This window comes from Carassius gibelio, chromosome B25, assembly GCF_023724105.1.
Source record: "Carassius gibelio isolate Cgi1373 ecotype wild population from Czech Republic chromosome B25, carGib1.2-hapl.c, whole genome shotgun sequence".
Classification (NCBI taxonomy): Eukaryota; Metazoa; Chordata; class Actinopteri; order Cypriniformes; family Cyprinidae; genus Carassius; species Carassius gibelio.
Genome location: NC_068420.1, coordinates 19451553 through 19474858, shown reverse-complemented (window position 1 = coordinate 19474858; position 23306 = coordinate 19451553). Strand labels below are relative to the sequence as shown.

The 23306-nt window shown below is 36.3% G+C and overlaps 1 gene segment (V, D, J or C); it reads right to left on the bottom strand.

Annotated features, from left to right (window-relative positions):
• Nucleotides 1-6608: 6608 nt before the first annotated feature.
• Nucleotides 6609-7127, bottom strand: LOC128013787 (immunoglobulin kappa variable 3-11-like). The segment is given in 2 exon segments: nt 6609-6937; nt 7064-7127. Coding segments are annotated over 2 exon segments (378 nt in total).
• Between the last annotated feature and the right edge of the window lie 16179 nt (nt 7128-23306).

The following is a 23306-nucleotide window of genomic DNA, read 5'->3' as shown; positions in this document are numbered from 1 at the left end:
CCCTGACTCTGGAAAGCCATCTGTGACTAGCCCTGACTCTGGAAAGCCATCTGTGACTAGCCCTGACTCTGGAAAGCCATCTGTGACTAGCCCTGACTCTGGAAGGTCATCGGTGACTAACCCTAGCTCTGGAAGGTCGACGGTGACTAACCCTGACTCTGGAGGGTCCACGAACACCTGACTCGACTCCGGAGGGTCAACCGGGAACTGACTCAACTCTGAACGGTCAATGGGCACCTGACTTGACTTAAGACTGCCTGTGGAGACGTGAGACACCTCTGCTTCGGGCACTGCCTCAGTCACCGCCTCGGTCTCCGGAACAACAGCGGGCACCGCCTCGGGAACTGCATCGGGCGCCGTCTCGGCCTCTCGAACAGCATCGAGCGCCTCCTCGGGAACGACCTCGGGCACCGCCTCGGCCTCGGGAACTGCATCGGGTGCCGCCTCGGCCTCTCGAACAGCATCGAGCGCCTCCTCGGGAACGACCTCGGGCACCACCTCGGCCTCTCGAACAGCATCGAGCGCCTCCTCGGGAACGACCTCGGGCACCGCCTCGGCCTCGGGAACTGCATCGGGCACCGCCTCGGCCTCGGGAACTGCATCGGGCACCGCCTCGGCCTCGGGAACTGCATCGGGCACCGCCTCGGCCTCGGGAACTGCCTCGGGAACAGCATCGGGCTCCGCCTTGGGAACTGCATCGGGCACCGCCTTGGCATCTCGAACAGCATCGTGCACCGCCTCGGCATCTAGAACAGCATCAGGCACCGCCTCGGGAACGTCCTCCTGGACGGCAGCGGCCCGCTCGGGAACGTCCTGCTGGACGGCAGCGGCCCGCTCGGGAACGTCCTGCTGGACGGCAGCGGCCCGCTCGGGAACGTCCTGCTGGACGGCAGCGGCCCGCTCGGGAACGTCCTCCGGACCTTGAGGAACGGCAGACGCCTGTCTCCTCCTCCGTCCTTTATGATGGCGAGTCGGTGGCACCTTATCAGGAGAGTCAGGCGTTGAATCGACCATCTTGTGCTGTGGTGCTATGCTGGCGGCCATCATGGGTTGTGGCGCTGGACTGGCGACCATCTTGTGCTGTGGCGCTGGACTGGCGGCCATCTTGTGCTGTGGCGCTGGGTCAGCGGCCATCTTGTGCTGTGGCGCTGGGTCAGCGGCCATCTTGTGCTGTGGCGCTGGGTCAGCGGCCATCTTGTGCTGTGGCGCTGGGTCAGCGGCCATCTTGTGCTGTGGCGCTGGGTCAGCGGCCGCTGGGTCAGCGGCCATCTTGTGCTGTGGCTCTGAGCGGGCAGTCATCTTGTGCTGTGACGCTGGGTCGGCGACCATCTTGTGCTGTGGTGCTGGTTTGTCGGCCATTTTGTGCAGCGGTACAGGACTGGTGGCCATCTTGTACTGCGGCGCTGGACTGGCGGCCATCTTGTACTGCGGCGCTGGACTGGCGGCCATCTTGTACTGCGGCGCTGGACTGGCGGCCATCTTGTACTGCGGCGCTGGCTCGGCCGATCTGCGTTTCCCCTCTCCTCTCAGGACATACTGGGGAACTGGCAGCCCCCAACCGAATCCCGGGTCGACGGGCACCCACAGTGGAGATCGCTGCCGGACCTCCTCCCGGCTGTTTGTTCCGGAGCGACCTCCCCTGGTTCCCCGGAACACCACTAGGCGAGAGCTCTCAAAGCCACCTTTCTCCTGCTTGTTGGCTGGGGAGAACATGGCAGCAGACATACCACTGGATCCTTGTTGATGGAGTCCTTCTGTGACAGTTGGGTTTGGGAAAACACAAGGAGAGGGTAGGATCCAATTGCAAGTATGGGTTTTATTTACAGAAGGGTAAAAATACAAAATAAACAGTCATGAGAGACAAACCAAACAAAAGAGGGAACCGGATGAAACGGATAGTCGGAAACTCGGAGGAACAAGAAGGTAAAGGGAAAACTCGGGAGACGAGCACAACTCCCACATAGGGTAAGGACTCCATACAGATGACAGCGAAAGACAGCTATACATAGGGAGACTAATGACAGAGGATTGTTAGCACCTGTGCGATTCTAATTGGAGTGCAATTTCTGTGAAGACAGAACCAGACTAGAGAAATTAAAGTGCCTATGGTGAAGTGCCTAAGGAGAAGTGAGCTCACTAGGGAACACCCAGGAAAACAGAGACTGACAGTGTGACATTATGTGTGTGACTGTATGAATCCTATGTGTGCATATGTGAATGTAGTTTGTGCATTTATCTTTATTGAGACTCTTTTGGCTCCATATATATGGCATACTTTGATAAGTTAAATCATACTAAATGCTATTATTAAGCATATTTCAAGACATGTACTGTATAATTAAAGTTTTAAGATATTTGCAATATATTTTAATATATTACATTTGTGTAAAATTCGAGTACACCACTTCGAGTACATTTAGTGCAATTTAATTGTATTTATTTACAAATAATGTTAAATATTATTCTAATGTGATTCAATAACATTTAAATAGCATTTCAGCTCATTAGAAATTCATTAGCGTTGCAATACTAGTTTATCAAGTAGTTTATGTCTGGTATTAAAAATGGTATAAATGTGCAAAAATCATTAAACATAAATGATTAAACATACACATAAAATACGAGAGTACATTAAAAAGTTCAGCAGCATATATAATATCTTGAACAAAAATACATAAATGAAAGATTAGTGAAATGCTCTGGCAGAGCTCTTTGTATCCATTTGTGGAATATTTCAGTTATGCCATACAATGAATATTACATTGAACACAATTATAAACATAACACTTTTGTTTTTGCTCCCATTTTTCATGAGCCGAACTCAAAGATCTAAGATCTAAGACTAAATCTGTGTTAGTGAGCACTTCTCCTTTGCCGAGATAATTCATCCACCTCACATGTGTTGCAAATCAAGATGTTGATTAGACAGCATGATTATTGCACAGGTGTCTCTTAGGCTGACCACAATAAAAGTCCACAATAAAGTGTGCGGTTTTAACACATAGAACAATGCCACAGATGTTGCCAGTTTTGAGGGATCATGCAATTGGCAGGCTGACTGCAGGAATGTCCACCAGAGCTGGTGCCCATGAATTGAATGTTCATTTCTCTAGATAAGCTGTCTCCAAAAGAGTTTCAAAGAATTTGGCAGTACATTTAACAGGTCTCACAACCGCAGACCATGTGTAACCACACCAGCCCAGGACCTCCACATCCAGCATCTTCATCTCCTAGATCGTCTGAGACCAGCCACCCAGACAGCTGCTGCAACAGGTATGGTTCCCTATGGGGATCCTTGCTCCCAATTTAACTGAACATACAAGAGCTTAAACATTAACCACCCTGAATCATCAGTTTGGAAATACATGACAATTAAGACACTTGATAGTGTCTTTAAAAGCTAACCGTGGTAATTGTGTAGATGTGGCAGTGGGACATCTATCCTGTAGCTTGGTTATGAGGATGAGTGTCTCTAATCAGTGAGGTCCATGCCAGCCAGGACTTGAAAGCCTTAGTGATCTGAAACAAAGAGACTACAACCAGAAGGTGCACGGTAATATGCTCATGCTTATAATGGGGAGGGAGGGTTGCAAAGTGTTTGAGCATACTTACCGAGCAGTAGTGCCACGGATACATGTCCTGTGTATAATAAGAAAATGGTAGTGATTGGAGTGATTTGACAGCTGATCGCATCAGCTGGTTGCAGCCTATCCCTATCTGGCCTGACAGAACTAACATTGTGCTTGATTTCAAATGAACATTAGCAAATAGCGTCACAAACTTACGTGGTTAGAACTACGTGGTTGGTTAAATAGCAGAAGTTATTCCTCCACCACATGCGTGTGACGTCATTAACAATGGCCCTAATTTGTTGAACTAATGTGATTCAAACGACGGAGATGTGATCGTGATCGTCGTAACTAGCTAGTTCATTTCAACAACAATGCAGCTGACTATGGCGGTAAGTTAACGAGTTATGATGTTTTACGGGAAACGTATCCCAGATGAACTATGTGAAGGAGATGTGTTTGCATTGCGTGAGAAATAGTGGATACTGATTGGTTTTCAGGTGTAACATTTCGATTTAACATTTAAGTGTAACATTTAATATTTATATTTAACAATTTAAAATATCTCTAAGTTGACAAATATTGTTGTAAAGGTGCTAAAAAGTGACCGTCAAAAATTCATACCAGTTTTTTTAACATTTGTTTGAAGCTAAATGTGTCAAAATGTTGCTGTTATGTTCAGCGTGAGCCACTTTACAAACGGCGCCCCATAGAGGGCTTGCAATTCAGACACTGTAGTATTTAAAGACTTTAACACAGGACCGGTGAAAGGGAAAATAAGTTGTATACAATTTATCAATTTTATATAACCGTTTTGCATCAGTGTTTGAATACATGTATTATAATTTGCCGACAAATAAGAATTTTTAGAATTATGTAAATATATATATTTTTTTAATAATACATTAGAAGTTTATACACCGTAAGAATACACTTAGACACTTAGAACACAATTAACATAAGGCACATATAGCTATAATTAATTTTTTGCTGTAGTGAATTAATGTGCTACATAAAATGATTTACTAAATATATTACTTTTGAAAAGAAGATTGAAGTGCATGGAAATATTTTAAACATATTGCAGCTGGCCTATACATTGTAATAACTTACACATTAAACCCTATAACACCTGAATCATTTTGCTGTCTTCTTACACAAAGTACACACAAAATATACTTTAATTTATTTAATTTTTTAAATAAATACACAAGTTAATGTATGCTTGAGTTAAGAATATGACTTAAAAGTTCAAATAAGCATATTTATTTGCATACTTTTTAGAAATATATTCAAAATCTAGATTCATATATTTTAATGCACTTCAAACAAGCATGTTGTGGATAAAAATGTACAAGAAGTCAGACCGAAGAAGTGACTTAATGCCGTCTGTTCAGTTTGATTGACAGGAATCATATATTTCACCTAGAAAATGCTGATCATATCAAAACACTCACTCATTCTCTTTAGAAATACAATAATTACCAGGTTTTAATAATGGTTGTGTGTTTTGGTGGTTTAATTTGTGGGGAATTTATTAGATTAATATTAATCTGCTTAATATTTTCAGAAGTCAAAATAAAAGTACAGACGGGTGACGTTATTTAAATACACATATTAAAGGTCCCCTTCTTCGTGATTCCAGGTTTTAAACTTTAGTTAGTGTGTAATGTTGTTGTTAGAGTATAAATAATATCTGTAAAATCCTAAAGCTCAAAGTTCAATGCCAAGCGAGATATTTGATTTAACAGAATTCGCCTACAAAAAACGACTTGTTTGGACTACAGCCATCTAGTTCCTAGAGTAATGACATCACTAAAACAGTTTTTAGACTAACCTCCGCCCACATGAATTCACAAACAAATTATTCTTGAAAGATGGAGCAGTTCCCTCTTTGTCTGGAGAAGGCGTTGTTTATGGACCACAAACGGTAAGTGTATTTTATTATTTGAGTTGGTGCGTTTAACAGTTTCTGTAACTTACTACACAAAGGGCAACGCTGTTTAGCTTTAACTAGATGTTAGGGCTGTGCAAAAAAACTAATGAGATTTTCATGTGCATCTCGTCAGTAAAAACGCTTCTGTGATTATAAGTACATCTCCAGCACATGTGTTCTAGCCCAATCACGTTTCCAGGAGGGCCGCGTGCTCTGAGCTGGTGCCGAATCACAACACAGGAACCGCTGGCCCAATCAGAACTCGCTACGTATTTTTGAAGGAGGGACTTTATAAAACAAGGAAGTCATCAGCCCGTTTTTGTGACCGTGAAAACAGCGCTATACAGATTGTAACAGTTTGTATACAGTTTGTAAACGCATGGGTTTTCTTGTTCATGGTGATGAATGTTGTACTACTTCTGAACCATAAAGAGATATTTGTGGCTGCTCTGTTGATGCAGCAGTCATACTGACCTCCTGAATAACTGAATCAATTGTTGATCTGTGATGAGACTCAGTCAATGATTCATTCTGATGTGTGTCCTTCAGTATCTGTGTCTCTCACAGCTCTTACTGAATCACTCTGGCTCCTAGTATCATGGATAACATTCATATTACAATTATTATAATTTATTTTTTCAGCAATAAAAGAATCCACAAAGAGCCTCTTTTTCCATCAATGTACAGGTACTTTATAGAAACTGCCCATGTCTCTTTCACAAGAAGGAACTCTTTTCAGTCCTACATGGAAACATGTCGTGTTATAGTCATTATATGAAGCGTCTGTCTTCAGGTGATTTGTTTTCTGGTGTTCAAAAATACCAGAAGGAAACATTAGTTGAGGGATGTCATCTTCTTGTATATGGCTTTAATTGTGTGCTGTGTTAATCAAGCCTTAATCTTATCATGGCATTTTTTGCTATAATGGCAAATGTCAAATCATAATTAAAAAAAAATAATAATAATAAAAATCGATATTATGTTGTATTGTGATGAAACTGCTGTTTGTTACAAACTGTATCTCCTCAAGCTGCAGTGTCTCTCAGCTGTATCAGTGCAGTCACTGTGACTCTGACTGACGGAGGTTTTTGTACGACTCTTTATCACTGTGTGAACACACAGCTACTACTAGGACAGTGTGCACTCTGACAGTAATAATCTCCTGTATCTTCAGCCTGGACTCCACTGATGGTCAGAGTGAAATCACTGCCAGATCCACTGCCACTGAATCTAGATGGAGTTCCTGACTGGAGGGTGCTTATGTCATAAATGAGGAGTTTAGGAGCTTCTCCAGGTTTCTGCTGATACCAAGACAGACAGGTACTACAGCCAGTAAGTGTCTGACTGGTTTTACAGCTGATCGTAACAGTTTCTCCTTTATTGATGGATTTTATTGCTGGATTCTGAGTCACTGTCATTTGTCCCCAGATCTCTGAAATAAGACATTTTAGTTGTTTAGTGAATATTTAGATTAACTATTATCTTTCTAATATATCACACTAGTGCATAGAATATGAGATGTTGTAGTATAATTCCTGATTTATTATAAGATATTTACCCTGAATGCAGAGCGTCAGAGTCCAGATGAGGATGATGATTTTGTTCATTGTTGTTGTTGTGTCTTGTGTGATGATGAAGATTGTGTTCTGTTCTGCTCTCAGTCATGAAGTGTTAAACTCACAGCTCTATAAACACTCTCATGCAAAGTGTCTCTGTATGTAAATGCTCTTCATACACAGAACAGACAGCTGTCAGACTCAGATCTGTTTACAAAACAATAAAAGATTTAATGCTTTATGATGATAATGAGCTTTATAAATCAGACGGACACTCTCTACAGTGAGTCTTTAATTATTTTACAGGCTTATCATCTGCTTTCTAAACACATATTTTTAAGAGGTAAATGTTCAGATCTTGAGGTGTTTAATGGTGGTCTGGTTTTGTTCTGAGATATATTGGACCATTATTAATCTGATTAATATTAAGAGAAGTTAAAATAAAAGCACAGTTAAATCTAAAAATTAAAACTGAACAGCTGTTTCAACTATACTGGATATTTAATCAATTCAGCAATAAAACAAGTTTTTTTTTCTTTGTCTTCTACTAATTTTTGTCTTTTTGAATTTGTCACAAGCTTCATTTTTAAAATGCAAGAATGATCGAATTCTAAATGATGTAGGATTCATCCTAAAAGTGAGGAACAAACTGGGATTTACAAAGACATAAATTAAATTACGTGAAAATATTTTTATCTGTTCAAAAAGGCATTAGTATGAAACTCTGTACACGTACCATCAAAATAATTCAACAATGTTTATAAAATTGTTAAGATTAAAATAAAAATAATAATAAAAACTTCTAATTGTATTAACTTCTTCTGAACCATAAAGTCATATTTCTGAACATTTCTGTAGGCTGATGTGTTTAATTCAATCATATTGTGTTTGGATTAAAAATTTACTGAGATTTATACAGATTAATGCATTCAGAAGAAAAAAAAAGTTGAATGAAAACTCCTGCAGATGAAGGAAATTATTACACAAGTCTGTGAAGCTCAAACACTGAAACAGATCACTGTTGGTTCTCTGTGTGTTGACTCTGTGTAGTTTGACTGTATCATGAAGCTCCTGTGAGGACGCTGAACATCTGACTGCAGTAAAGTTGGTTTCATATTCACACATTCAGACTTTCATGTTCAAAAGTTTTGGTTATATGCATTTAATAAAAAGGATATTTACAATAAATTTTCATTACCGACTATAATGAGCAGTACCTATCCATGTTTCTGCAGAATTCAATGTTTTTAAAAGTTTGAAAATCACATTTATGTCCATGGAATAGTGATGTCATCACCATCAGAGGGACCGTCTACAAATTACAAGAGAGTTTTATGGCAAGTTGCTAAAGACTCTTTTGAGCTGAAAAGCAATGCTGTTATTTAAAACATTGCAGAGCATGCTGATATATGATACATTTATTATTTATATATTTCATAAACAATTTGTGCCTCAAGTGTAAAATATTTTGTTAATTACTGTGAAATGAGGGTCACACCTCTACAAAACAAGTTGCTAAATTTTTTTTTATTTGAATTATTTAAGAGCATACTGCAAGCCTTTAATGTACAATTATTTGTTCTTTATGTTTGATGCTCGATGGACTGTTCTAAAACATGGTTGAAAATCTTAATTTGGCCCTAATAAACATACTTTAACTCATTATTTTGCAATCATTTGCTTTATATAATTATAATTATAATAATAATTCATTACATTTATATAGCACTTTTCTAGGCACTCAAAGCACTTTACATAGTCAGGGGGTATCTCCTCATCCACCACCAGTGTGCAGCATCCACCTGGATACTGCGACGGCAGCCATAGTGCACCAGAACGCCCACCACACACCAGCTTACTGGTGGAGAGGAGACCGAGTGATGAAGCCAATCAGCAGATATGGGATTGTTAGGAGGACATGATGGTCAGAGGCCAATGGGCGAATTTAGCCAGGATGCCGAGGTTTTTTAATGACCACAGAGAGTCAGGACCTTGGTTTAACGTCTGACCAATTATATGGTCAATGCAACCTGCTGCATTGGTTTCTTAAATGATAAATTATTCAGTTCAATGGCTTTTAAAAGGCTCCTTGAAGAGTGAGAGCTAACGGAGGAACAAGCACGTAGTGTTTGTCCAGGTGCTCCAAGCATTCATAGTTTAAGTTGGTGTTATGGTTAAAATAAATAAATAAATAAAACAAATAAATAAATAATTTTGAGAGAACCTGGAATGATAAAACTATTTCTAGGACAGAGATTGCTTGATCTTTTCTTTCTTTCTCGTCTGTTCTCTCTTACATCAGATCATTTCTGACAGTTGACTGATAGTTCCTCTGGTTCCACTTTATATTATATGGTTTTAACTATCATGTTCTTGCATCAGAAAATAGGTGCAATGTACTTATTGTGTTCATAGTTTCTTGCAAAACACTTCTGCTGCTACTGAGGTGAGATATACAGTATGTAAGGGACATTAGTATTTAAGGCCACCAAATATAAAGTGTGATGAAAAAACATTGATCAAAGAGTGTTGTACGTTCATCTGCTGTATAGTTGAGTGTGCAATTATAATCCACCTAAATTATTTTATTAAAACATTTATAAAATAATTAATTAAAATTAGAATTAAGTTTGTTACTTGTTTGTGATCCTCTCATCATCAGCTGCAGTGTCTCTCAGCTGTATCAGTGCAGTCACTGTGACTCTGACTGACGGAGGTTTTTGTACGACTCTTTATCACTGTGTGAACACACAGCTACTAGGACAGTGTACACTCTTACAGTAATAATCTCCTGTATCTTCAGTCTGGACTCCACTGATGGTCAGAGTGAAATCAGTGCCAGATCCACTGCCACTGAATCTAGAAGGAGTTCCTGTGTAACGGCTTGATATAGTTTGAATGAGGAGTTTAGGAGCTTCTCCAGGTTTCTGCTGATACCAAGACACACAGTTACTACAGCTAGTAAGTGTCTGACTGGTTTTACAGCTGATCGTAACAGTTTCTCCTTGATTGATGGATTTTATTGAAGGATTCTGAGTCACTGTCATTTGTCCCCAGATCTCTGAAATAAGACATTTTAGTTGTTTAGTGAAAATTTTGATTAACTATTATCCTTCTAATATATCACACTAGTGCATAGAATATGAGATGTTGTAGTTTGTGATTTATTATAAGATATTTACCATGAATGCAGAGCGTCAGAGTCCAGATGAGGATGATGATGTTGTTCATTGTTGTTGTTGTGTCTTGTGTGATGATGAAGATTGTGTTCTGTTCTGCTCTCAGTCATGAAGTGTTAAACTCACAGCTCTATAAACACTCTCATGCAAAGTGTCTCTGTATGTAAATACTCTTCAAACACAGAACAGACAGCTGTCAGACTCAGATCTATTCACAAAACAATAAAAGATTTAATACTTTATGATGATAATGAGCTTTATAAATCAGACGGACACTCTCTACAGTGAGTCTTTAATTATTTTACTGATTACTAATTATAAAAAAAAATTAAGAGATACATTTTCAGATCTTTAGGTGTTTAATGGTCTGGTGGTTTTTTTCTGAGATATACGTATTAGATTAATATTAATCTGAATAATATTTAGAGAAGTCAAAATAAAAGCACAGTTCAATATAAAAATTTCAAACTTAGCTGTTTCAACTATACTGGATATTATTTAATCAAATTTCAGTTAGCAATACAATTATATTTTATCTTTATGTATTTGACTCATTTTTTTTCTTTTTGAATTTGTCACAAGCTTCATTTTTAAAATGAAAGTAAAATCAAATCCTAAATGATTAACTACCTGATCATGTGCCTAAAAGAAGCACAAATAAAGATATAGGTGCAAACAGAATACAGTGACGTCAACCTTTTTTTAATAAGCAGTTATTTTATGACACAGAACGGGTTGCTGAAACACATGCATCTAGCAAGAACTTAATACACAAAATAATAACATTGATTCAAGCATTTAACATTTATGAATTAATTAAATGTCAGTAATGAACAAGACTGCACAAATTATAGCGATCACGAGGAAGGTCCGCGTACAGTAATGTGGATAGTGTACAATACCCCATCAGTTATATTCAGGTCTACAGTGCCACCTGCTGGGGCAGTTTTATAACTTCTTAGAGAAAATTAAGACGTTATAACGACAAAATGACTTTTGTTAAGTGGAGATAACGAGAAAATTAAGTCGTTATAACAAGAAAACAAGAAGGAAAAATTTATAACGCATGAACGCTTAGAACTTCCGTACTGTTCACATATATACCATCAAAATAACTCAACATTTATACAATTGTTAAGAATATAAATATAATATAATATAAAATAATAATAATAATATAAACTTATAATTTTAGTAACTTCTTCTGAATCGTAAAGTCATATTTTTGAACATTCTGTAGGCTGATATGTTTAATTCAATCATATTGTGCTTGTATTAAAATAAACTGAGATTTATAAAGATTATTGCATTTACAAATTTTTTTTTAATTTTTTTTTATTTATTTATTGGTTTTATGAATCACTCGTAGATAACTTCAGAAAATAATATATGTGCGTCTTTATAAATGAGGCCCCAGAACTCATATTTAATAATCAAATGTCACTCAGTGAATCATGAAAACACCTGCTGTACAGCGTACATTTTAGGACATCCTCAGACCTCAGTAATCAAATGAAAAGACATCATGCCTCAGACTAAAAGGCTTCAAGTCTCAGGAAAAAAAATGTCAGGTCTCATACAATTAACGTGAGGCATCAGACGAAACAGACTCGGACAAAAAGTCATCAGACGAAACGGACTCGGACAAAAAGTCATCAGACGAAACGGACTCGGACAAAAAGTCATCAGACGAAACTGACTCGAACAAAAAGTCATCAGACGAAATGGACTCAGACAAAAAGTCATCAGACGAAACTGACTCTGACAAAAAGTCATCAGACGAAATGGACTCAGACAAAAAGTCATCAGACGAAACTGACTCCAACAAAAAGTCATCAGACGAAATGGACTCGGACAAAAAGTCATCAGACGAAACTGACTCGAACAAAAAGTCATCAGACGAAATGGACTCAGACAAAAAGTCATCAGACGAAACTGACTCTGACAAAAAGTCATCAGACGAAATGGACTCAGACAAAAAGTCATCAGACGAAACTGACTCCAACAAAAAGTCATCAGACGAAATGGACTCAGACAAAAAGTTATCAGACGAAACTGACTCTGACAAAAAGTCATCAGACGAAATGGACTCAGACAAAAAGTTATCAGACGAAACTGACTCAGGTGGAGTATCACGTTGCCCCGCCCCATGTGACGTCACACTATAATAAAACCATGGTCACTTTACGTCTGGGACAAGCAAATTCTTTTAAGCTATTAGATTGAAATATTGGTCTAATTATAACATTCTGGTATGAGTCTAACACTAGTTGTTGAATTAAATGATTTTGTAAAAACAATGGTTCTGTCTTATAATTAAAAATATACTTGTTTGTTTCAGTCAATCAAGTTATTGCTGACATTTTCTGGGTAAGTGTGGCTATGCTGAGCAGGACCATTACCTGGATTCACTACCCATTTAGATGTCCAGGCAACAAACAAGCTCCTCCATGCCAGATAATTACTGTTTGTTCAATCCAAACCTGCGAGTCATCCTGGACTGTACAGAAATCTGCTGTGTAAGCCCTACATCACTGAATCTCCACTCTGAAGTTATAAGTGCACTACCACATTCAAAGGTCTGGTTGGGGTAGCTCTGTTTGGTGCAGTGGAGATGTGGTTATGGCAGACAAGGGGTTCACTATTGAAGATATCTCTCCAGTGTTGGTGCTCGACGGATCATTCCACCTTTCAAATATGCCAAGCAGTTCAGTAAACAGGACTGTGAAAAAACACAGGCCACTGCACGCCTCAGACTTCTGGTGGAAAGGGTGATTAGGATAAATATTTTATATCTTGTATAGTGAAATTATTTAGATAAAATGTCGCTGAAAATAATTTGACAGACACAATGAGTAGTTGACAATGAAAAGTATTTTTATAACAACTCGTGAAAAAATCTTCTGTTATATCATACAATGTATCAAATGTAAATATACACAACTAGTAAAATAATATGCATATCATATACATTACAGAAGATTTAATACAAAACGTATTCACCTTGGTATGTACATATTTCTTATTAATAGCAAGTACAATATATTTATTGTTATAATCTGTGATGTATCTAATATTTTACAAAATATCTACTACAAAATATGCTACATACTTCTCAATTACATAAAGTATATATTTGCTATGAATGTAAAAATAAATCTTAGGTTCATACTATAATATGAACAGAATCTGTCCATTCATACCACTGAAAGATACACATCCAGCTAAACGTTATAATAGTATTTTCATTGATGCTATGAAGGCATCATCTCGCCAGATCATCTGTATTATGAAATCTGATTTTGTGTCATTCACAAAGTCACACCAGTGTAGACCAGTGACTGCAGTCTGACCTTGTACCTGCCAGTAGTACTTCTGGGTCTCTTTAAGTTTGGCTAGTCCTCTTTGAATTTTCATGAATTGAACCTGAGCAATGTTTTCAGCAGAGGTGCTTTTTACCTCCACTAGTCCAAACTGGAATGTTTCAGATGGATCATGCACTCGTCTGACTGGACTATTTTAAAATTACAGCCAAACTGAAAACCAAGCACAGGTAGTGGGGGGAAATTAACATAAGGAACACCTGCAGCTATAGGGGGACATTGGTATGATAGTGGACTGCCATGAGGTACAACTCTACTTTTGACATGCCATCAAGTATGTGTGGCAGCAAAGGCTTGGGATTAATCTGACTTAGTTTTGCACCAGAAGCCAAGATATCTGGATCTGGAAGGGGACCTAAAGAAATGAACACAAATTATGAGTCGTGAAGACATTAAGCTATAGCTGTGCGCACACACACAAACAAGTTGTGAATTACCTGTGTAAGCCTTTTATGGGGTAGACTTGATTCCATTCTTCCCAACTGATTCTGATTTCAGGACACAAAGTTCACTCTCTGCCTCTAGATGAACTCCCTTAATATAAAACAAATACAGTAATAGTTAAAGATCGTTTACTGATCTTGGGTGGTTTTCATTTATATTTTTGTTACTTAATCTGCACTCTTGTTCATTATTAATCTATGAAGTTTTAATGTTTACATATACTTTCTTTGAGTTAATAGTGTTCTTACCCATGCAGAAAAGAAAAATACATGTCTGTGCTCTTGGAAGATGCCATCTCTGTCGCTCACTTGATTTTATTCATCTCATTAGATGCATTTAACTGCAAGATAAAAGCATTAGATGCTGTAAACATTTTTTTTTTTTTTTTTTTGTATAAGGATATTGTATAACATCAGTGAAGAAGTCCATTATCGATTAAACTTAACGGTAACACTTCCTATGAAGCCCGTATTTAAAACAAATTATAAGAGTATACTAATGGCATTGCAATGAATTCATAATGTATTAGAAAAAAAAAACTTTGTAATATGTCATATCATCTCATGAGTTATCATGTTACCCCCACCACCAAGAATAAAAAAAAAAAAAAAAAAAAACATGGTTTATACATTTACACTTGTATAGAGGATATACAAGACTTATAAACCATTATAAATCATGTGGATTTAGCATGGTGTTTATTGTGTGTTATACATAATCATACTCATAAAAGTTTCATCCACAAATAAGTAAGTTATATACGTATAATTGTTATGATTATTTATGAGATGAAACAAAGTTTTTCTATATATATAATGCATTGTGGTTTTATTATAGTAAAAGTGTAGTAACATGTTTTTTTTTGTGTAATGATTAACGTACCATTTGTATAACCACAGTTTTACTACAAACACCATGGTTAAACTATGGTTAGTAGCATGATTTAACTATATTGACCATGTGTTTTTTTTTTGTTTTGTTTTTGATAGTAAATCCATGGTTATTTTTCGTAAGGGTAATTTTACTACAATATGGCTAACTAACTTTTTAAACCTGCACACAAGACTCTCGAAAAGCATGTTCTCTTCCCTATATAACTTAATTAGTGTAACATTTGAATAAAACTGTTAAAATATAAAATATCAGACGCTGCTTACCTCCTTTTGCCATCAATCAACCATAATATACCACTTCCTGTGAACGGCGTGCGTGTGACGTCATATGGGGCGGGGCAACGCGATACTCCACCTGAGTCCGTTTCGTCTGATGACTTTTTGTCCGAGTCCGTTTTGTCTGATGATTTTTTGTCTGAGTCCGTTTCATCTGATGCCTAACGTTAATTGTATAAGACCTGACACCAAGATCGTTTTTCCTGAGACCTGAAGCTTTTAAGTCAGAGGTGCGATGCCATTTTGTCCGATGACTGAAGCCTTTTAGTCTGAGGCATGATGCATTTTCATTTGATTACTGAGGTCTGAGGATGTCGATGATGTTTCTGGACCTGGGAATATTACAGTTGTGTTGCTGTCTATGAAGGGTCAGAGAGCTCTCAGATTTAATCAGAAATATCTTAATTTGTCTTCTGAAGATGAACGAGGGTCTTACAGGTTTGCAACGACATGAGTATTTTTTGACTAAATTTTCATTTTGGGGTGAACTAACCCTTTAAACTGACTATATTGCTTTTTGTTCTGCTTTTTCCTTTAATGTGTTTGGATGTTTACAATTTAAGGTAAATAATGTGCTTGTTCATGTTTATGATTAAATGTATTAAACATTAACATTACATTAAAAGCTTGTGTTAATGCACAACACTTGTTCTGTTATTGAGGTGTGATACAGAGTTAGGCTCAGGTTTAACGGTTGGTAAGAGATCAGCAGTGTACAGGGGTCAATTTGATTACTATAAGACAACACGATTCAGTCTTTTTATATTGCATAGTTTTTTTATAAATGAAAAAAATAAGTATTTTCTTGATTTTTTTTTTCCCCCTCCTGTTGATGTATGATTCAAGGAACATTATGTTAACTATTATGTTCTTACCAAGCATAGATAAACTTAACAAACCACATTTTTAGTTAATCACAATCTAGTGCCAACAAAGATATACAAAATTGTAAATGTTGATAAATATTTAAAATTGATGAATAGTTTCCTCTTTAGATGGCTACTGGCACTGCAATAAAATAATATATTTATATCTATCTATCTATATAGATAGATAGATAGATAGATAGATAGATAGATAGATAGATAGATAGATAGATAGATAGATAGATAGATAGATAGATAGATAGATAGATAGATAGATATTAATGATAAATTATTTAAGATGTGCAAAATGGAAGTCTACACAACAAACCAAGACCAAATATATGAGCTTTTCAGATGTGTTAATAGATATATCAGCATGAATAATTAGCAAATTGCTTAAAATATTTTTCACAAAATTTGTAAATGTAATAATAAGCATTATAGCTAATATGTGATCTGAAGTTTAATTACATTTTTAAGCATTCAAAAGTACATTAACAAATAATCTTCTAATCGTTGTATAGTTTAAGTTAAATCATTTGTAGATTTTAAAAACACATTTAAAATTTCAAGACTTTGTAAACATTCACTAATGATCCATTAAGCATTATACAATGTTTGTTAATGATTTGTTAATGAAGCTTCTAATTAATTAATTAATTTATTTAACCAGGAAAGAGGACTCACTGAGATTAAAATCTCTTTTGCAGGAGTGTCCTGGCCAAGATAGGCAGCTGAGTTTACATAGACAATTTTGCATCGAAGTTACAACACACAAACATAAACAAACATAATTTCATAGATATAAAAACATGCATCTGATTAGAAACATTTACACACCATTAATTTACTCTGATGATTGTTTAATAAATATTTAAAGTGACCGCAAGATACTCAATTTTTTTACTTCATCTCAGTCTGGAGAAGATTCCAATCTGAGGCTGCAGCATATTTAAAAGAGGTTTTTCCCAACTTGGTTCTAGCAAAAGGCACAAACAGGTTGTGGATCGATTTAGAGCGTAGTGAATAATGACCAGGAATTTCTGTTTAATGAGACTGCAAAGATAAGAGGGCAAATAACCCAATATAGCTTTGTAAATCAAGAGATACCAATGCTTTTGCCTTCTAATATTCAACGGCGACCAACCAACCATTTTGTATAGATCACAATGGTGTGTTGAAAATCTACAACCAGTTATAAATCTAAGAGCACCATGGTACAGAGCATCCAAAGAAACACGAAGATAAGAGGGCTCATGCTGATACACTACATCCCTGTAGTCAAGAACTTTTAAAAAGGTAGCAGACACTAGTTTCTTCCTCACATTAAATGAAAAACATGACTTGTTTCTAAAATAAAATCCTAATTTTTTTTTAGTTTTTTAGTTTTTGCCTCAGATGTTTTATATGTGAACCAACACATAATGTATTATCAATAATAATACCAAGGTATTTGTACGCCGATACTGATGTAATCAGACTACCCTGAAAAGTCAGAAGAGAAATTGAATTTTCAGCAGAAATTTTGGAGTTTGAAAATAACATACATTTCGTTTTTTTCTCAATTAAGACCAGCTTCAAGGCACAAAACCTTTTTTGGATTATATCGAAAGCAGACTGTAAAAAGGCTACAGATTGTTGCTTAGAGGAAGCTGAACAATATATAATAGTGTCATCAGCGTAAAAATGGAACCTTGTATTTTCAATATTAAAAAAAAAATAAATAAAAAAATCTAAACAATTTATATATATGCTGAACAATAGTGGTCCTAGCACAGATCCTTGAGGGACTCCCCTAACGACCTCTAATGGATCTGACCGAATACCTTCCATCTGGACACATTGGGATTTTCCCCTTAAATAAGAACTGAACCACAAGATGACATTTTCTGATAGTCCTACTGATTGAAGCCTTTTTAGTAACATGTCATGATCCACAGTGTCGAAGGCCTTTGATAAGTCGACAAAATGAACTAAAAAAATTAATTTTCGAGATAGTACACAGTTTAGATATAGGTCTATAATTGTCCATTAAAGAAGGATCACCCCCTTTGGACAAAGGAACGACGAATGCTGACTTCCAGATCCTTGGAATTTTGTTTGTTAATAAAGAAAGGTTAAACAAATACGTCAGTGAGGGTGAAATAAGATCAGCCGCTAATTTTATAAACAAAGGCGCAATATCGTCAGGACCTGGCGATTTATTTACATCCAATTCCTTTAAAGCATAACAGTCGTCAGAGCATGTAATTTGTTCAAAAGCAAACTCATTTTGCTAATTTCAGCTTCAATAAAATCTAAATTTGAATGTATATAACTATTTGTTTGAATTAAAGACCCCGATACTATAACATTTTTATTAAAACTATTAAGCATTTGCTTTTTATCTACGATTTTAATAGAATCTTTAATAATACTGGAAGGAAGGTCTGTAGGTTTATTACCAGTTAATAGCTTAATATCCCCCCAAAACTTCCTAGAGTTTGTTGAATTTTTTTAGTTTTATCAAGGAAATAATCTGATTTAGCCTTTCTGGTCGCCACCGTGCATTTATTTCAGGGGCGTAGCCATCTTTTCAGAAGTGAGGGGGACAGAAATTATATAAATATATATAAAACATTTCTGTAATCTATATAGCCTAACAATCAACAGTTTTTGAACTGTAAGATATTTTGTTTTTAAAGAAGTCTCTTCTGCTCACCAAGCCTGCATTTATTTGATCCAAAGTACAGAACAAACAGTAATATTGTGAAATATTTTAATATTTAAAATATCTTTTTTCCCTATTTGAATATATTATAATTTATGTAATTTATTTGTGTGATCAAAGTTGTATTTTCAGCATTTTTACTCCAGTCTTCAGTGTCACATCCTTCAGAAATCATAATATGCTGATTTGCTGATTATCGATATTTAAAACATCGGTTTTTTTTTTTTTTTTTCAGTATTCTTTGATAAATATAAGGATCCAAAGATCAGCATTTATGTTAAATAAAAAGCTTTTGCAACATAATACACTATACCATTCAAAAGCTTAGAGTCAATATATAATTTTTGTTTTTGGGAAAAAAATTATAGAAATGAACACTTATATTTAGCAAGGATTCTTTTGTGGGTTCGAGTCTCAGGCCAGCAACACCACTGCTCCGCAGCATAAATGATCACCACTGCTCCGGGTGTGTGTTCACTGTGTGTGTGTGCACTTCGGATGGGTTAAATGCAGAGCACGAATTCTGAGTATGGTTCACCATACTTGGCTGAATGTCACTTCACTTCACTTTGAATTGATCAAAAGTGATGATAAAGTAATAATTTTTCAAAAGATTTCTATTTCAAATTAAATGCTGTTCTTCTGAACTTTCTATTGATCAAATAAACCTGAAAAAATATATACTCTGCTGGTTTCAACATTATCATGTGTTGTTGTTGTTTTTTTTGTTGTTGTTTTTTTGAGAAAGAAATCAGAATATCAGTATTTTTTCTGAAGGATAGTTTGACTGGAGTAATGATACAAAAAAAAAAAAATCAGTTATGAAATCTCAATAAATTACGTTTTGAAATATATCCAAATAGAAAACAGTTAATTTAAATAGGTTAGTAAAAATATTTCACATTATTTATTTTTTTTATCACATAATAAGGCAGAATAGTTTCTATTCTGTAATAAATGCTATGTCAATTGGTACTGCATTGGTCATCCTTTATTTATCACCTGCTGGAAATTTTGTTGCAAATATTGTTGCAATCGTATGTTTAATGTCTTCGTGTTTGCAAAAGTTTCTGGGCTTTTTTTCTGTGTAAAAACTTTTTTTCATACAGCGATAGCTGGACGCTTTTGCCCATATTAGGATCTTCCTGAAATGACTTTCTGCGCGAGAGCGCCATTCGAGTATGAATGAAACGCACACTGTAATCAATCAATCAATCAATCAATCACCTTTATTTATATAGTGCTTTAAACAAAATACATTGCGTCAAAGCACTGAACAACATTCATTAGGAAAACAGTGTCTCAATAATGCAAAATGATAGTTAAAGGCAGTTCATCATTGAATTCAGTTATGTCATCTCTGTTCAGTTGAAATAGTGTCTGTTTTTATTTGCAATCAAGTCAATGATATCGCTGTAGATGAAGTGACCCCAACAAAGCAAGCCAGAGGCGACAGCGGCAAGGAACCGAAACTCCAGAATGACAGAATGGAGAAAAAAACCTTGGGAGAAACCAGGCTCAGTTGGGGGTCAGTTCTCCTCTGACCAGACGAAACCAGTAGTTCAATTCCAGGCTGCAGCAAAGTCAGATTGTGCAGAAGAATCATCTGTTTCCTGTGGTCTTGTCCTAGTGCTCCTCTGAGACAAGGTCTTTACAGGGGATCTGTATCTGGGGCTCTAGTTGTCCTGGTCTCCGCTGTCTTTCAGGGCAGTAGAAGTCCTTTCTAGGTGCTGATCCACCATCTGGTCTGGATACGTACTGGATCCGGGTAATGAAACATCTCGCTATATTCTGGGTCCGAATTAAATATCAAATCATATGCAGACTATCTCGTCTCTTTGAGATTAAATCTATATTTATTCACACCAGCTCTTGAAAACCTCTATGAGAAAAACTTTATTAAAAGTGGGGGGGACACGTCCCCCGCGTCCCCCATGTCCCCCGCGTAATCTACGCCCCTGATTTATTTCAAAGCTGTCTAAATGCAGCCTATCAGAACTTAGATTTGTTTGTCTAGCCTAAGCCCATGCAGCTTCCCGCTCTTTAATGAGATCACGTAATGCAATCGAGAACCACAGATTATCACGACATTTAACTGCTGGGTGCGTGCTTATTAATAATTAGCATAAAATTGTCATAAAAATATTCCCATGCGCAATCAACATCCAGTATTAGAACAATTTTGTTCCAATCAGTTTGAACAAGATCGTATAAGAATGCTTATTCTTAGAAATATTTCATGAAACGTCTCACAATAATTTTTGGATTTTGTTGAGTTAACTTCATGTTTCTAAGGCTACGTTCACACTGCAGGGCTTAATGCTCAATTCCAATTTTTTGAAAAAAAAAAAAAAAATTTTGTGATCTCCTGTGTGAACGTGAAATGACCCAGAAGTGACCCGCATGCGCAGAAGAGTACTCAACGGTGAACGATGTCACTCGTTGTTTGCGGAAGTAACTAATGTTAAACATGGATGTCAACAACAGTGTAGTAAACAGTGGAGCTCTTTTTGCAATATTAAAGTTATTTTCCCAACGGAGCCAGCACAATTACAATCTTCTCGTTTTAAGAAGAAAATTAAAAAGAGAACAGAGAAACAGACAGAGGGTACGGCTAAAAACCTTGTATCCAGAAATACTAATTTATTTGTCTGAGATCGATTTATTTTACCAAGATTCGGATATAACTATGACTATTTGTATTTCTAGCCCAAATATATACCATATCTAATTTTGTCAACAGACTACGAACATTTAGATGAATAAAACCCAGTCCTCACTTGGATTTTAGTTCAGTCGGAGTAGTAAAATTTGAAGCAGCATAAGGTCCTGGGTTAGACAATACATTCCCAGACATTAATAACATTAAAACTATTGATTTGGGAGAAATGCATCACTAAAACAAGGAGTAATAACACTTATACCCAAGCCTAACAAAGACAAATTGCTTTTAGAAAATTGGAGACAAATTGGTCTATTAAATTATGATACTAAAATCTTTTCATTGATTTTACGCAAAAAGACTTAAGAAAAATTTAAATACAATAATTGATGAAGAGCAGTCCGGTTTTCTGAAAGGCCGTTATATCGGAAATAATATAAGATTAATTTTAGATTTAATTGATTATAGACACCTTATCTCAGATGATTGTTTTATATTATTTATTGATTTTTATAAAGCGTTTGACACTATTGAACATCAATTTATGTTCAAAGTTATTGACTTATTTGGTTTTGGCCTTTTTTTTTTGCGCTTTAATGGTTGTAATAGTTCAGTCCAGTTTTCTCACGGTACCTGTGAGAGATTTGATATGGGCCGTGGGATAAGACAAGGATGTCCTATATCACCCTTTCTCTTCATATTGCTTCCTCAAGTCATGGCTGCTCTAAAATTGCTGATACTAAAGTTTTTGTTAAAAAAAAAAGTGAAGAAATAGATGAAGATATTACATTTATTGAAGAATTTTCCAGAATCTCGGGATAGAAGATGAATAAGAACAAGTTCACTTTATTCTCTCTTAAAGATTGTTTCCTGAAAAAAAATTGTGCAATAGCAATTAAAGACTATGTCACATACCGTGGGATAAAGGTATGTAAAGATTTGAATCAGAGAAGCCTGTTAAATTTTTACCCTATTATTGAAAAAAAAAAAAATTAAACAATGTTTCAATATATAAATTGAATTGGTTAACCTTAGTTGTTGTTACGTACTCTTCATAGGAGAAAGGGTTTCCACCTGGTTCAGCTAATTAATGCCCTGCTGTGATTGGATGCTGGGAGTATTTAAGATAGTAAGACAGTAACACTATTACAGCCATGTTGGTGGTGACTTGACTGTGCAGCATCTTCATCATCTTCCATCTTCAACCCCAGACCTGATACTTTGCTGAAGCCAGCAGTTAACCATGTATCTTTACCTCAAATTGTGTGTGCTACTTATTGAAGGAGTTTTATCATTTTAGTCTCTTTCTATTACACTTTATGATTGAGATTCAAAAGGCAGTAGTGAGTGTTATCTCTAATGATTATTCGTTGTTTGATTTAATAAATCTCGTTTTCTCTTGTTTTTTTTTGTTTTTTAAGTTTGCTTGTTAAACAGTTATTTCTTTATTTGTGGGGTAAGTAGGGAGGCGGGGGTTATTTATTTTGAATTTGACCTTTTTCTCCTGTTTATGTTAGTAAGGGAGTTCGCTTACTTTGCTGTACTTTTATTTTAGTTTAAGTAGTTTGGTTCATAAGGAGTAAGAATGATTGTTTGTTGTTTTAGCAATACCTCCTACTAATTTTGACTCCCCTCTTTCTTTTTGCCTAATTTGAAAATAAAACTATTTTTCTTTAATGAGATGACTATGTGGTTATTGTGAAATGACTCAGTGTCTGGAGACGGAGTGGCTTCATGCTGATGCACATTCATTTCACCACCATCCATTTTTGCGTTTTCATTCCTCCCCTGGACCAATCAGGAAAACGTAACATAGTTAATGTATTAAAGGT